This window comes from Oncorhynchus nerka, linkage group LG13 (assembly GCF_034236695.1).
Source record: "Oncorhynchus nerka isolate Pitt River linkage group LG13, Oner_Uvic_2.0, whole genome shotgun sequence".
In the NCBI taxonomy this organism is placed as follows: domain Eukaryota; kingdom Metazoa; phylum Chordata; class Actinopteri; order Salmoniformes; family Salmonidae; genus Oncorhynchus; species Oncorhynchus nerka.
Genome location: NC_088408.1, coordinates 20,962,143 through 20,979,243, shown reverse-complemented (window position 1 = coordinate 20,979,243; position 17,101 = coordinate 20,962,143). Strand labels below are relative to the sequence as shown.

The 17,101-nt window shown below is 45.6% G+C and overlaps 1 protein-coding gene across 1 annotated transcript in view; it reads right to left on the bottom strand.

Annotated features, from left to right (window-relative positions):
• Window positions 1-17,101, bottom strand: part of LOC115140383 (MAM domain-containing glycosylphosphatidylinositol anchor protein 2-like) — a 436,092-nt gene that overhangs the window by 173,264 nt on the left and 245,727 nt on the right. Inside the window, exon 4 of the mRNA XM_065026245.1 lies at window positions 4,749-4,945. Within this exon, the coding sequence (XP_064882317.1) occupies window positions 4,749-4,945 (197 nt within the window). The remainder of the gene's footprint in view (window positions 1-4,748; window positions 4,946-17,101) is intronic.

Here is a 17,101-nt window from a genome sequence, read left to right as displayed (position 1 = left end):
TCTCCACCAGGGGGTCAGATTAGAACTTCAGTCAGCCTGGCACATCAGTCCTCACAAGCCGTAATCATAGTCCTCACGAACCACAATCACAGTCCCCATAAACTCTAATCGCTCATCTCTTTCATTCTCCCCAATGATCATCAATCTACTGCATGGCATTCAGATGTTAATTGTATTTGATTAGGGAGGGAGGGATGGACCCAGTCTGTGGCTGCAGTTGTTTTACCTCCTTCCCTCTGGTTTTGGCTGATAGTGGAAGATGTGTCTGAAGGGATGATGATTCAGAGGCCAGTTTAAAACAGTGGGAGACACATTGGAATAAAAATAAATAAAAATAATAAAAAGACAAGGGGGAAGAGGAAGGGAGGGCCTATATCGAATCTTCCATTCCTCTCAACATTTTTAGAAAAAGCTGTTGTGCATCAACTCACTGCCTTCCGGAAGACAAACAATGTATACGAAATGCTTCAGTCTGGTTTTAGACCCCATCATAGCACTGAGACTGCACTTGTGAAGGTGGTAAATTACCTTTTAATAGCATCAGACCGAGGCTCTGCATCTGTCCTCATGCTCCTAGACCTTAGTGCTGCATTGGATACCATCGATCACCACATTATTTTGGAGAGATTGGAAACCCAAATTGGTCTACACGGACAAGTTCTGGCCTGGTTTAGATCTTATCTGTCGGAAAGATATCAGTTTGTCGCTGTGAATGGTTTGTCCTCTGACAAATCAAATGTACATTTTGGTGTTTCTCAAGGTGTGTCACTTGAGTGGGTTTAGTCACTGACGTGATCTTTCTGTCTGGGTTGGCGCCCCCCCTTGGGTTGTGCCGTGGCGGAGATCTTTGTGGGCTATACTCGGCCTTGTCTCAGGATGGTAAGTTGGTGGCTGAAGATATCCCACTAATGGTGTGGAGGCTGTGCTTTGGCAAAGTGGGTGGGATTATATACTACCTGTTTGGCCCTGTCTGGGGGTATCATCGGAAGGGGCCACAGTGTCTGCTGACCCCTCCTATCTCAGCCTCCAGTATTTATGCTGCATTAGTTTATGTGTCGGTGGCTAGGGTCAGTTTATTATCTGGAGTACTTCTCCTGTCTTATCCAGTGTCCTGTGTGAATTTAAGTATGCTCTCTGTAATTCTCTCTTTCTTTCTCTTTCTTGGAGGACCTGAGCCCTAGGACCATGCCTCAGGACTACCTGGCATGATGACTGCTTGCTGTCCCCAGTCCACCTGGCCGTGCTGCTGCTCCAGTTTCAACTGTTCTGCCTGCCGCTATGGAATCCTGACCTGTTCTCCGGATGTGCTACCTGTCCCAGACCTGCTGTTTTCAACTCTCTAGAGACCGCAGGAGTGGTAGAGATACTCTTAATGAATTGCTATGAAAAGCAAACTGACATTTACTCCTGAGGTGCTGACTTGCTGCACCCTCGACAACTACTGTGATTACTATTATTTGACCATGCTGGTCATTTATGAACATTTGAACATCTTGGCCATGTTCTGTTATAATCTCCACCCGGCACAGCCAGAAGAGGACTGGCCACCCCTCATAGCCTGGTTCCTTTCTAGGTTTATTCCTAGGTTTTGGCTTTTCTAGGGAGTTTTTCCTAGCCACCGTGCTTCTACACCGGCATTACTTGCTGTTTGGGGTTTTAGGCTGGGTTTCTGTCCAGCACTTTGAGATATCAGCTGATGTACGAAGGGCTATATAAACACATTTGATTTGATTTGATGAGGATGGTCGGAGGAAGGAACATGGGGGTGGGATGGACAAGGATATGAGAGAGGTTAGACGATAAAATGTGGGCAGAAAATAATGGAGATATAGAAAATAGGAGGGAAGGATGAAAGAATAAGGCTTGTGTGAGAGATTGGAGGGAACGATGACAAGAGGCATAAAGGTGTGTAAGAATGGGAAAGGATAGAGAGAGAGAGAGGGGCTGTAAAACAGAGAGATGGATGAAGGAATTAATGAAGGAATGAAAGTGTGTTTAGGATGGCCTTATAAGGGTATATGGATAGATGAATGAAGGATGAAGAGTCTGGATGTATTGTTGGTCTGGATGCATAGACACACAGCTGTGTGATCAACACAACCACGCCAGTAAAGCTTTCAACGGCGATGTCAACAAGACCTGGTCGCATTTATCTAAAATGACCTCTCAACATAAGTCAGCACCACCCTTCACTCCTCTCCACCTCTAACATCATTGCTCTCTCCCTCCACTCCTAATCAATAATATTAAGGAAGTCTCAATATTCTGCTTAGCTGAGTTAGAATAAGCTGTAGACCATACTATTTACCAAAATAGTTTTTCATCTATATTCTCCATAGCTGTCTATTTACCACCACAAACACTCAACGAGCTGTATAGGGCCATAAGAAAACAAGAAAATGCTCATCCAGAGGCGGTGGTCCTGGAGGCCGGTGATTTTATTGCAGGGAAACTGAAATTCTACCAGCATGTCACCTGTACAACTAAAGGCAAAAAACAACTATTGATCACCTTTACTCCACAAGCAGAAATGCATACAAAGCTCGCCCTCACCCTCCACTTGGCAAATCTCACCATAACTTCATTCTAGACAATCTGGACCCTCTCTTTCCAAAATTCTTGCAACACCTATGACTAGCCTATTCAACCTCTCTTTCGTCTAAGATCCCCAAAGATTGGAAAGCTGCCGCGGTCATCCCCCTCTTCAAAGGGGGAGACACTCTAGACCCAAACTGTTATAGACCAATATCCATCCTGCACTGCCATTCTAAAATCTTCGAAACAAACAGATCACCGACCATTTCGAATCCCACTGTACCTTCTCCACTATACATTTTCAACCTCTCCCTGACCCAATCTGTTTCAAGCAGACCACCATAATCCCTCATATAAACACCATCATCCCAGACAACCTGTACCCACTCCAATTCGAATAATGCTCCAACAGATCCACAGAAGACGCAATCTCCATTGCACTCCACACTGCCCTTTCCCACCTGGAGAAGGGGAACACCTATGTGAGAACGTTGGTCATTGACTACAGCTCAGCGTTCAACACCATAGTGCCCTCCAAGCTCTTCACTAAGATAATGGACTGAGCACCTCCCTCTGCAACTGGATCCTGGATTTCCTGATGGATCGCCTCCAGGTTTCGAGCGTAGGCAACAACACATCCACCACACTGACCCTCAGCATGGGGGCCCCTCAGGAGTGAGAGCTAAGTCCCCTCCTGTACTCCATGTTCACCCACATCTGTGTGGCCGTGCACGACTCCAACACCATCATTAAGTTTACCGATGACACGACGGCAGGCCTCATCACCAACGACGATCAGACAGCCTTTAAGGAGGAGGTCAGAGAACTGGCAGAAGCTGATCGTGGACTACACAAAGTGTACGTGACGAGTCAACTTTTTTGACTCATCACATACGCTGCTGCTACTGTTTATTATCTGTCACTTTCTTCCTAGTTATATGTACATATATAACTCAATTACCTCGAACCTCTGCACATCGACTCAGTACTGGTATCCGTGTGTATAGCCAAGTTATCATTACTCATTGTGTATTTATTCATAGTTTTATTGTTATGTGTTTTACTTTTCTATTATTTCGCTATTTTCTATCAATCTGCATTGTTGGGAAGGGCCCGTAAGCATTTCACTGTTAGTCTAGACCTGTTGTTAATGAAGCATGTGACGAATAACATTTTATTTGATAACAGCATCCCTCTCTCCTCTCCTCCAAACCTCCGCCAGAGAGAAACTGTAATCTGGCATTTAGCAATGGGAAAACAAATGTGGTGGCTTCAAACACATCTCCTGATCTTCCTGTTATTTTTCTGCCCACCACGGGAATAATACATGCCAGGGAAGAAGATGAGGGAGAGGAGGAGGGAAGAGAGAGGAGGAGGAGGAAGCTCTCAGTGAAAGCGGGTCACTTCTTGGCAAATTACCAAGGGCATATTCCCATGCTGGGTTTGAAATGCCACCCCTGCTCTGTCCAAACGCTTGGTGGGCTGAAGGAAGATAGAGAAGAGGACAGAGTAGGAGGGAAAATAAGAGGTGGGCTGGGAGAGGAGAAGGGATATGAAAGGAAGGTGGGCTTGGGAAAGGAGGATGAGAGGAGGGAATTGGAGAAGAGATGGACTGAAGGGAAGAGGAGGGAAGAGAGGGAAGACGAGAGGAGGAGGGATCAGGACTGAGTAGGAGGGAATAGAAGAGGTTGGCTGGGAGAGGAGAGAAGAAGTAAGAGAAGTGGAAGGGAGAGAGAGAAGGGAATAAGAGAGAAGAGGACAGAGTAGGAGGGAAAAGAAGAGGTGGGCTGGGTGAGGAGAGAAGAAGTAGGAGAAGAGGAAGGGAGAGAGAGAAGGGAATAAGAGAGAAGAGGACAGAAGAGGAAGGAAAAAAAGAGGTAGGCTGGGAGAGGAGAGGAAGATGAGGGAACAGAAGAGGTGGGCTGGGAGAGGAGAGGAAGATGAGGGAACAGAAGGCTCAGAAGTGCAGCCAGCTACCTCAGGCTCGCTCACTCTATTTCTTGCTCGCTCTCCTACTTCTTTCTTTCTTTCATTCTCATTCCCACTCCCATTTTTCCCCTCTCTATTTCCACTAGCAGTCTCTGGGCACACCCTTATTTATTTAAAGACATATCTCCCCATCCAGAGTGTAAAGTACTGAGATGTCTCCATATACCCCACCCTATAGACTTACCTATAGACATTAGGTCTATGGTATATTGTCTCATTCTTACCTGTGTGAAGAATGGTTCGTAGATCTCCACTCCCTTGTCAGAGCCCTGTGAGAGGACATCTCGTCCGCGGTGCCAGCTGTAGCGGACAGGGGGGTTGGAGTTAGCCATGCAACGCAGGAACACTGTCCTCTCATAGTAGAACTGCTCTTTGGCCTCTCCTACACTCTGGTGCACCGTCACTACAGGGTCATCCAGGACTGGAGACAGAGAGGAACAGGGGAAGAGGAGAGGACAATCTATTGATCAATCAATCAATAAATACATTTGGCAAGTAATGAATCTATTGAGAGATCAATTGAATGGCTACCTAACCAATAAGACATTTGCATTATCGATGATCAACACCACGTTAATTTTTTGTTTGTTTGGGGTCACTTAGAAATGTCCTTGTTTTTGAAAGAAAAGCCAATTTTTTGTCCATTAAAATGACATCAAATGGATCAGAAATACAGTATTGCCATTGTTAATGTTGTAAATGACAGAAGCCTCACAAGTCCTCAACTGGCAGCTTCATTAAATAGTACCTGCAAAACACCAATCTCAACGTCAACAGGGAAGAGGCGACTACGGGATGCTGGCCTTCTAGCCAGAGTTGCAAAGAAAAAGATATCTCAGACTAGCCAATAAAAAGAAAAGATCAAGATGGGCAAAAGAACACACACACTGGACAGGGGTACTCTGCCTAGAAGGCCAGCATCCCGGAGTCGCCTCTTCACTGTTTTGCGGGAACTATTTAATGAAGCTGCCAGTTGAGGACATGTGAGACATTCTAATGTACTTGTACTCTTCCTCAGTTGTGCACCGGGGCCTCCCACTCCTCTTTCTATTCTGGTTAGAGACAGTTGACACTGTTCTGTGAAGGGAGTAGTACACAGTGTTGCACGAGATCTTCAGTTTCTTGGCAATTTCTCGCATGGAATAGCCTTAAATTCTCGGAATAAGAGTAGACTGATGAGTTTCAGAAGAAAGGACTTTGTTTCTGGCCATTTTGAGCCTGTAATCGAACCCACAAATGCTGACGCTCCAGATACTCAACGCCTATGTAGATATTCCATAAAAAATCAGCCATTTCCAGTTACAATAGTCATTTACAATATTAACAATGTCTACACTGTATTTCTGATCAATTTGGGCTCCGGGCAGCCGAGCGGAAATGGAGGAAAACTCGCCTCCCTGCGGACCTGACATCCTTTCACTCCCTCCTCTCTACATTTTCCTCTTCTCTCTCTGCTGCTAAAGCCACTTTCTACCACTCTAAATTCCAAGCATCTGCCTCTAACCCTAGGAAGCTCTTTGCAACCTTCTCCTCCCTCCTGAATCCTCCTCCCCCTCCCCCCCCTCCTCCCTCTCTGCAGATGACTTCGTCAACCATTTTGAAAAGAAGGTCGACGACATCCGATCCTCGTTTGCTAAGTCAAACGACACCGCTGGTTCTGCTCACACTGCCCTACCCTGTGCTCTGACCTCTTTCTCCCTCTCTCTCCAGATGAAATCTCGCGTCTTGTGACGGCCGGCCGCCCTACAACCTGCCCGCTTGACCCCATCCCCTCCTCTCTTCTCCAGACCATTTCCGGAGACCTCCTCCCTTACCTCACCTCGCTCATCAACTCATCCCTGACCGCTGGCTACGTCCCTTCCGTCTTCAAGAGAGCGAGAGTTGCACCCCTTCTGAAAAAACCTACACTCGATCCCTCCGATGTCAACAACTACAGACCAGTATCCCTTCTTTCTTTTCTCTCCAAAACTCTTGAACGTGCCGTCCTTGGCCAGCTCTCCCGCTATCTCTCTCAGAATGACCTTCTTGATCCAAATCAGTCAGGTTTCAAGACTAGTCATTCAACTGAGACTGCTCTTCTCTGTATCACGGAGGCGCTCCGCACTGCTAAAGCTAACTCTCTCTCCTCTGCTCTCATCCTTCTAGACCTATCGGCTGCCTTCGATACTGTGAACCATCAGATCCTCCTCTCCACCCTCTCCGAGTTGGGCATCTCCGGCGCGGCCCACGCTTGGATTGCGTCCTACCTGACAGGTCGCTCCTACCAGGTGGCGTGGCGAGAATCCGTCTCCACACCACGTGCTCTCACCACTGGTGTCCCCCGGGGCTCTGTTCTAGGCCCTCTCCTATTCTCGCTATACACCAAGTCACTTGGCTCTGTCATAACCTCACATGGTCTCTCCTATCATTGCTATGCAGACGACACACAATTAATCTTCTCCTTTCCCCCTTCTGATGACCAGGTGGCGAATCGCATCTCTGCATGTCTGGCAGACATATCCGTGTGGATGACGGATCACCACCTCAAGCTGAACCTCGGCAAGACGGAGCTGCTCTTCCTCCCGGGGAAGGACTGCCCGTTCCATGATCTCGCCATCACGGTTGACAACTCCATTGTGTCCTCCTCCCAGAGCGCTAAGAACCTTGGCGTGATCCTGGACAACACCCTGTCGTTCTCAACTAACATCAAGGCGGTGGCCCGTTCCTGTAGGTTCATGCTCTACAACATCCGCAGAGTACGACCCTGCCTCACACAGGAAGCGGCGCAGGTCCTAATCCAGGCACTTGTCATCTCCCGTCTGGATTACTGCAACTCGCTGTTGGCTGGGCTCCCTGCCTGTGCCATTAAACCCCTACAACTCATCCAGAACGCCGCAGCCCGTCTGGTGTTCAACCTTCCCAAGTTCTCTCACGTCACCCCGCTCCTCCGCTCCCTCCACTGGCTTCCAGTTGAAGCTCGCATCCGCTACAAGACCATGGTGCTTGCCTACGGAGCTGTGAGGGGAACGGCACCTCAGTACCTCCAGGCTCTGATCAGGCCCTACACCCAAACAAGGGCACTGCGTTCATCCACCTCTGGCCTGCTCGCCTCCCTACCACTGAGGAAGTACAGTTCCCGCTCAGCCCAGTCAAAACTGTTCGCTGCTCTGGCCCCCCAATGGTGGAACAAACTCCCTCACGACGCCAGGACAGCGGAGTCAATCACCACCTTCCGGAGACACCTGAAACCCCACCTCTTTAAGGAATACCTAGGATAGGATAAAGTAATCCCTCTCACCCCCCCTGAAAAGATTTAGATGCACTACTGTTCCACTGGAGGTCATAAGGTGAATGCACCAATTTGTAAGTCGCTCTGGATAAGAGCGTCTGCTAAATGACTTAAATGTAAATGTAAATGTTGATGTATTTGTAAATGGACAAAAAATTTGCTTTTCTTTCAAAAACAAGGACATTTCTAAGTGACACCAAACATTTGAACTTTAGTGTATGTCTATATATATATATATATATATATATATATATATATATATATATATATATACAGTGGGGAGAACAATAATTTGAAACACTGCCGATTTTTCAGGTTTTCCAACTTACAAAGCATGTAGAGGTCTGTAATTTTGATCATAGGTACACTTCAACAGTGAGAGACGGAATCTAAAACAAAAATCCAGAAAATCACATTGTGTGATTTTTAAGTAATTAATTTGCATTTTATTGCATGACATAAGTATTTGATATATCAGAAAAACAGAACTTAATATTTGGTACAGAAACCTTTGTTTGCAATTACAGAGATCATATGTTTACTGTAGTTCTTGACCAGGTTTGCACACACTGCAACAGGGATTTTGGCCCACTCCTCCATACAGACCTTTTCCAGACGCTTCAGGTTTTGAAAGCTGTCGCTGGGCAATACGGACTTTCAGCTCCCTCCAAATATTTTCTATTGGGTTCAGGTCTGGAGACTGGCTAGGCCACTCCAGGACCTTGAGATGCTTCTTACGGAGCCACTCCTTAGTTGCCCTGGCTGTGTGTTTCGGGTCGTTGTCATGCTGGAAGACCCAGCCACGACCCATCTTCAATGCTCTTACTGAGGGAAGGAGGTTGTTGGCCAAGATCTTCCGATACATGGCCCCATCTAACCTCCCCTCAATACGGTGCAGTCGTCCTGTCCCCTTTGCAGAAAAGCATCCCCAAAGAATGATGTTTCCACCCCCATGCTTCACAGTAGGTATGGTGTTCTTTGGATGCAACTCAGCATTCTTTGTCCTCCAAACACGACCAGTTGAGTTTTTACCAAAAAGTAATATTTTGGTTTCATCTGACCATATGACATTCTCCCAATCTTCTTCTGGATCATCCAAATGCTTTCTAGCAAACTTCAGACGGGCCTGGACATGTACTGGCTTAAGCAGGGGGACATGTCTGGCACTGCAGGATTTTTGAGTCCCTGGCGGTGTAGTGTGTTACTGATGGTAGGCTTTGTTACTTTGGTCCCAGCTCTCTGCAGGTCATTCACTAGGTCCCCCCGTGTGGTTCTGGGATTTTTGCTCACCGTTCTTGTGATCATTTTGACCCCACGGGGTGAGATCTTGCGTGGAGCCCAGATCGAGGGAGATTATCAGTGGTCTTGTATGTCTTCCATTTCCTAATAATTGCTCCCACAGTTGATTTCTTCAAACCTATTGCAGATTCAGTCTTCCCAGCCTGGTGCAGGTCCACAATTTTGTTTCTGGTGTCCTTTGACAGCTCTTTGGTCTTGGCCATAGTGGAGTTTGGAGTGTGACTGTTTGAGGTTGTGTACAGGTGTCTTTTATACTGATAACACGTTCAAACAGGTGCCATTAATACAGGTAATGAGTGGAGGACAGAGGAGCCTCTTAAAGAAGAAGTTACAGGTCTGTGAGAGCCATGAATCTTGCTTGTTTGTAGGTGACCAAATACTTATTTTCCACCATAATTTGCAAATAAATTCGACTATCAGTTTTGCACATCGAGAGACTGACATTTTTTCCCATTCCTCCTTGCAAAACAGCTCCAGCTCAGTGAGGTTGGATGGAGAGCATTTGTGAACAGCAGTTTTCAGTTCTTTCCACAGATTCTCGATTGGATTCAGGTCTGGACTTTGACTTGGCCATTCTAACACCTGGATATGTTTATTTTTGAACCGTTCCATTGTAGATTTTGCTTTATGTTTTGGATCATTGTCTTGTTGGAAGACAAATCTCCGTCCCAGTCTCAGGTCTTTTGCAGACTCCATCAGGTTTTCTTCCAGAATGGTCAAATCAAATCAAATCAAATCAAATTTTATTTGTCACATACACATGGTTAGCAGATGTTAATGCGAGTGTAGCGAAATGCTTGTGCTTCTAGTTCCGACAATGCAGTGATAACCAACAAGTAATCTAACTAACAATTCTAAAACTACTGTCTTATACACAGTGTAAGGGGATAAAGAATATGTACATAAGGATATATGAGTGAGTGATGGTACAGAGCAGCATACAGTAGATGGTATCGAGTACAGTATATACATATGAGATGAGTATGTAGACAAAGTAAACAAAGTGGCATAGTTAAAGTGGCTAGTGATACATGTATTACATAAGGATGCAGTCGATGATGTAGAGTACAGTATATACGTATGCATATGAGATGAATAATGTAGGGTAAGTAACATTATATAAGGTAGCATTGTTTAAAGTGGCTAGTGATATATTTACATCATTTCCCATCAATTCCCATTATTAAAGTGGCTGGAGTTGGGTCAGTGTCAATGACAGTGTGTTGGCAGCAGCCACTCAATGGTGGCTGTTTAACAGTCTGATAGCCTTGAGATAGAAGCTGTTTTTCAGTCTCTCAGTCCCAGCTTTGATGCACCTGTACTGACCTCGCCTTCTGGATGATAGCGGGGTGAACAGGCAGTGGTTCGGGTGGTTGATGTCCTTGATGATCTTTATGGCCTTCCTGTAACATCGGGTGGTGTAGGTGTCCTGGAGGGCAGGTAGTTTGCCCCGGTGATGCGTTGTGCAGACCTCACTACCCTCTGGAGAGCCTTACGGTTGAGGGCGGAGCAGTTGCCGTACCAGGCGGTGATACAGCCCGCCAGGATGCTCTCGATTGTGCATCTGTAGAAGTTTGTGAGTGCTTTTGGTGACAAGCCGAATTTCTTCAGCCTCCTGAGGTTGAAGAGGCGCTGCTGCGCCTTCTTCACGACGCTGTCAGTGTGAGTGGACCAATTCAGTTTGTCTGTGATGTGTATGCCGAGGAACTTAAAACTTGCTACCCTCTCCACTACTGTTCCATCGATGTGGATAGGGGGGTGTTCCCTCTGCTGTTTCCTGAAGTCCACAATCATCTCCTTAGTTTTGTTGACGTTGAGTGTGAGGTTATTTTCCTGACACCACACTCCGAGGGCCCTCACCTCCTCCCTGTAGGCCGTCTCGTCATTGTTGGTAATCAAGCCTACCACTGTTGTGTCGTCCGCAAACTTGATGATTGAGTTGGAGGCGTGTGTGGCCACGCAGTCGTGGGTGAACAGGGAGTACAGGAGAGGGCTCAGAACGCACCCTTGTGGGGCCCCCGTGTTGAGGATCAGCGGGGAGGAGATGTTGTTGCCTACCCTCACCACCTGGGGGCGGCCCGTCAGGAAGTCCAGTACCCAGTTGCACAGGGCGGGGTCGAGACCCAGGGTCTCGAGCTTGATGACGAGCTTGGAGGGTACTATGGTGTTGAATGCCGAGCTGTAGTCGATGAACAGCATTCTCACATAGGTATTCCTCTTGTCCAGGTGGGTTAGGGCAGTGTAAAGTGTGGTTGAGATTGCATCGTCTGTGGACCTATTTGGGCGGTAAGCAAATTGGAGTGGGTCTAGGGTGTCAGGTAGGGTGGAGGTGATATGGTCCTTGACTAGTCTCTCAAAGCACTTCATGATGACGGAAGTGAGTGCTACGGGGCGGTAGTCGTTTAGCTCAGTTACCTTAGCTTTCTTGGGAACAGGAACAATGGTGGCCCTCTTGAAGCATGTGGGAACAGCAGACTGGTATAGGGATTGATTGAATATGTACGTAAACACACCGGCCAGCTGGTCTGCGCATGCTCTGAGGGCGCGGCTGGGGATGCCGTCTGGGCCTGCAGCCTTGCGAGGGTTAACACGTTTAAATGTCTTACTCACCTCGGCTGCAGTGAAGGAGAGACCGCATGTTTTCGTTGCAGGCCGTGTCAGTGGCACTGTATTGTCCTCAAAGCGGGCAAAAAGTTATTTAGTCTGCCTGGGAGCAAGACATCCTGGTCCGTGACTGGGCTGGGTTTCTTCTTGTAGTCCGTGATTGACTGTAGACCCTGCCACATGCCTCTTGTGTCTGAGCCATTGAATTGAGATTCCACTTTGTCCCTGTACTGACGCTTAGCTTGTTTAATAGCCTTGCGGAGGGAATAGCTGCATTGTTTATATTCGGACATGTTACCAGACACCTTGCCCTGATTAAAAGCAGTGGTTCGCGCTTTCAGTTTCACGCGAATGCTGCCATCAATCCACGGTTTCTGGTTTGGGAATGTTTTTATCGTTGCTATGGGAACGACATCTTCGACGCACGTTCTAATGAACTCGCACACCGAATCAGCGTATTCGTCAATATTTTCATCTGACGCAATACGAAACATGTCCCAGTCCACGTGATGGAAGCAGTCTTGGAGTGTGGAGTCAGCTTGGTCTGACCAGCGTTGGACAGACCTCAGCGTGGGAGCCTCTTGTTTAAGTTTCTGCCTGTAGGCAGGGATCAACAAAATGGAGTCGTGGTCAGCTTTTCCGAAAGGGGGCGGGGCAGGGCCTTATATGCGTCGCGGAAGTTAGAGTAACAATGATCCAAGGTTTTACCACCCCTGGTTGCGCAATCGATATGCTGATAAAATTTAGGGAGTCTTGTTTTCAGATTAGCTTTGTTAAAATCCCCAGCTACAATGAATGCAGCCTCCGGATAAATGGTTTCCAGTTTGCAAAGAGTTAAATAAAGTTCGTTCAGAGCCATCGATGTGTCTGCTTGGGGGATATATACGGCTGTGATTATAATCGAAGAGAATTCTCTTGGAAGATAATGCGGTCTACATTTGATTGTGAGGAATTCTAAATCAGGTGAACAGAAGGATTTGAGTTCCTGTATGTTTCCTTCATCACACCATGTCTTGTTAGTCATGAGGCATACGCCCCGCCGCTCTTCTTACCAGAAAGATGTTTGTTTCTGTCGGCGCGATGCGTGGAGAAACCCGTTGGCTGCACCGCATCGGATAGCGTCTTCCCAGTAAGCCATGTTTCCGTGAAGCAGAGAACATTGCAGTCTCTGATGTCCCTCTGGAATGCTACCCTTGCTCGGATTTCATCAACCTTGTTGTCAAGAGACTGGACATTGGCAAGAAGAATGCTGGGGAGTGGTGCGCGATGTGCCCTTGTCCGGAGTCTGACCAGAAGACCGCTACGTTTCCCTCTTTTTCGGAGTCGTTTTCTTGGGTCGCTGCATGCGATCCATTCCGTTGTCCTGTTTGTAAGGCAGAACACAGGATCCGCGTCGCGGAAAACATATTCTTGGTCGTACTGATGGTGAGTTGACGCTGATCTTATATTCAGTAGTTCTTCTCGACTGTATGTAATGAAACCTAAGATGACCTGGGGTACTAATGTAAGAAATAACACGTAAAAAAACAAAAAACTGCATAGTTTCCTAGGAACGCGAAGCGAGGCGGCCATCTCTGTCGGCGCCGGAAGTTAGTGTATCCTGTATTTGGCTCCATCCATCTTCCCATCAATTTTAACCATCTTCCCTGTCCCTGCTGAAGAAAAGCAGGCCCAAACCATGATGCTGCCACCACCATGTTTGACAGTGGGGATGGTGTGTTCAGGGTGATGAGCTGTGTTGCTTTTACGCCAAACATAACGTTTTGCATTGTTGCCAAAAAGTTCAATTTTGGTTTCATCTGACCAGAGCACCTTCTTCCACATGTTTGGTGTGTCTCCCAGGTGGCTTGTGGCAAACTTTAAACAACACTTTTTATGGATATCTTTAAGAAATGGCTTTCTTCTTGCCACTCTTCCATAAAGGCCAGATTTGTGCAATATACGACTGATTGTTGTCCTATGGACAGAGTCTCCCACCTCAGCTGTAGATCTCTGCAGTTCATCCAGAGTGATCATGGGCCCCTTGGCTGCATCTCTGATCAGTCTTCTCCTTGTATGAGCTGAAAGTTTAGAGGGACGGCCAGGTCTTGGTAGATTTTCAGTGGTCTGATACTCCTTCCATTTCAATGTTATCGCTTGCACAGTGCTCCTTGGGATGTTTAAAGCTTGGGAAATCTTTTTGTATCCAAATCCGGCTTTAAACTTCTTCACAACAGTATCTCGGACCTGCCTGGTGTGTTCCTTGTTCTTCATGATGCTCTCTGCGCTTTTAACGGACCTCTGAGACTATCACAGTGCAGGTGCATTTATACGGAGACTTGATTACACACAGGTGGATTGTATTTATCATCATTAGTCATTTAGGTCAACATTGGATCATTCAGAGATCCTCACTGAACTTCTGGAGAGAGTTTGCTGCACTGAAAGTAAAGGGGCTGAATAATTTTGCACGCCCAATTTTTCAGTTTTTGATTTGTTAAAAAAGTTTGAAATATCCAATAAATGTCGTTCCACTTCATGATTGTGTCCCACTTGTTGTTGATTCTTCACAAAAAAATACAGTTTTATATCTTTATGTTTGAAGCCTGAAATGTGGCAAAAGGTCGCAAAGTTCAAGGGGGCCGAATACTTTCGCAAGGCACTGTATATAGTCAGACACGTGTGATGTTTCACACATATTTTTCACGTGAACAAATCCATGTGGGGAAAAACATACTTGTGTCAAGTGTCACATGGATTTTTCACATTACTCATACACATCTGATTTCCCAACGTTTCACGTATGCTTTTGTAGCTGTCAGGATTAGAACCAGAATCTCCAATGGGAGTAGGCAATGTCTTGACCATACGAACAAGAGTGAAAATACACATTTTGTAGTCGCAGGTAGGGCTACCTCATCACGTGACCATGAGCAAACATGACCGACTCATGTCCGCTACACTTTCACATGTGCATTTTCACATTTTAAGGTCAACTAGGGCTGTCAAACGATAACACATTTCAATCTGTGTTAATCGAATGATTTGCTTTGATAATCGCATGATCACTATTCATTTTAAATGCATAATTTGCTCAAATTGAGCTGTAATCTAAGTTTTTTTTTATACAAAAAGCATTACAAGACTATTTACATCTTGATTTTTTCCAAAGTAACAGTTAGAAAAATCGGGTAAATTGATACACGTTTTCTTTAACCTCAAAGTCACCTTGTTTTGACATCATTGTTTTTAGCTGTATAGATTATGCTTTTTTTATGTTTTCTGTGAATTTTGAACAATTTCAGATAATGTAAATAAAAAATAACAAAAAGTGAACTTGAGTTCACTGAACTGATTACTGATTAACAGCATTAATATTAACATGTTTAACAGGGTAAATAAGGAGACACGGAGCTCTAGCGTCTCTGTTCTTTTCACTGGGCTTCTTCCAACGGTCACTGACCAACGTATGAAGAAGAAAGGCGTGAGCCTGCAACGGTAACACTTCAAATGGATGGCTCAGAAATAAGAAATCATTATTTTGAACGCACTTGAATTGTTATACTCAGGTAGGCTAAGTTAACTTTTTACAGAATGGCATTACAGAATTAACAGTTTCATATGTGGAAATTGCTACTGCAACATGTTAACACCACCTTTTCACATGTGAGGAGAATAACACAATTTCACCACCACATGTGAACTTGCAATTCCACATGTGAAAGTGAGATTTTCACGTGGAGTTTTCTTACATGTGAAACAAACCATTTGATTGACAGTTCATGCAGCTGTTGTATTCATGGAATTCTGAATATGTCATGCATCTACACCTACATTTTAATGTGTCTACCGTGTCCAGAGTGTGTCCGGATTCCCTTTTCGCCGCTATATTAAAATACCTGAATGCATTCTGCAAATGGTGGTATAGGCTACATCTGATAGGGAAAGGGAAAGGGGGATACCTAGTCAGTTGTACAGTGAGGGAAAACAGTATTTGATCCCCTGCTGATTTTGTACGTTTGCCCACTGACAAAGAAATTATCCGTCTATAATTTTAATGGTAGGTTTATTTGAACATTGAGAGACAGAATAACAACAACAAAATCCAGAAAAACCGCATGTCAAAAATGTTATAAATTGATTTGCATTTTAATGAGGGAAATAAGTATTTGACCCCCTCTCAATCAGAAAGATTTCTGGCCCCCAGGTGTCTTTTATACAGGTAACGAGCTGAGATTAGGAGCACACTCTTAAAGTGAGTCCACAGAAGCAATCAATCAATCAGATTCCAAACTCTCCACCATGGCCAAGACCAAAGAGCTCTCCAAGGATGTCAGGGACAAGATTGTAGACCTACACAAGGCTGGAATGGGCTACAAGACCATCGCCAAGCAGCTTGGTGAGAAGGTGACAACAGTTGGTGCGATTATTCGCAAATGGAAGAAACACAAAATAACTGTCAATCTCCCTCAGCCTGGGGCTCCATGCAAGATCTCACCTCGTGGAGTTGCAATGATTATGAGAACGGTGAGGAATCAGCCACACGGGAGGATCTTGTCAATGATCTCAAGGCAGCTGGGACCATAGTCACCAAGAAAACAATTGGTAACACACTGCGCCGAGAAGGACTGAAATCCTGCAGCGCCCGCAAGGTCCCCCTGCTCAAGAAAGCACATATACATGCCGTCTTAAGTTTGCCAATGAACATCTGAATAATTCAGAGGACAACTGGGTGAAAGTGTTGTGGTCAGATGAGACCAAAATGGAGCTCTTTGGCATCCACTCAACTCGCTGTGTTTGGAGGAGGAGGAATGCTGCCTATGATCCCAAGAACACCATCCCCAAAGGCAAACATGGAAGTGGAAACATAATGCTTTGGGTTTTTTTCTGCTAAGGGGACAGGACAACTTCACCGCATCAAAGGGACGATGGACGGGGCCATTTACCTCCTTCACTCATCCAGGGCATTGAAAATGGGTCGTGGATGGGTATTCCAGCATGACAATGACCCAAAACACACGGCCAAGGCAACAAAGGAGTGGCTCAAGAAGAAGCACATTAAGGTCCTGGAGTGGCCTCGCCAGTCTCCAGACCTTACAGTTTTTCTCAGTCGCTTTGGTGCATTTCTTAGATCAAAAGTGCAATTCTTGATACTACTTGTACAAATTCCAAATCATCTAGTCACTTGTGCACATCATTAAAGCAATTTCTTATTCCTTTGAACAAATTGCAATTGATAATGTACAAGTGTCAGCTTTTTTCCACATTATCAATTGCTCATGTCATGTTGATCAAAATATAGTAGATGGTTCTCTGTTGAATAGTCTTACCCCTCAAAACATCTAGGCATTAGTTCCTTGCATAAGCCATTACATGCAAAATTGTTGAACTATTTGTCATAAACTGTCAAGCATAGTTTTACACATT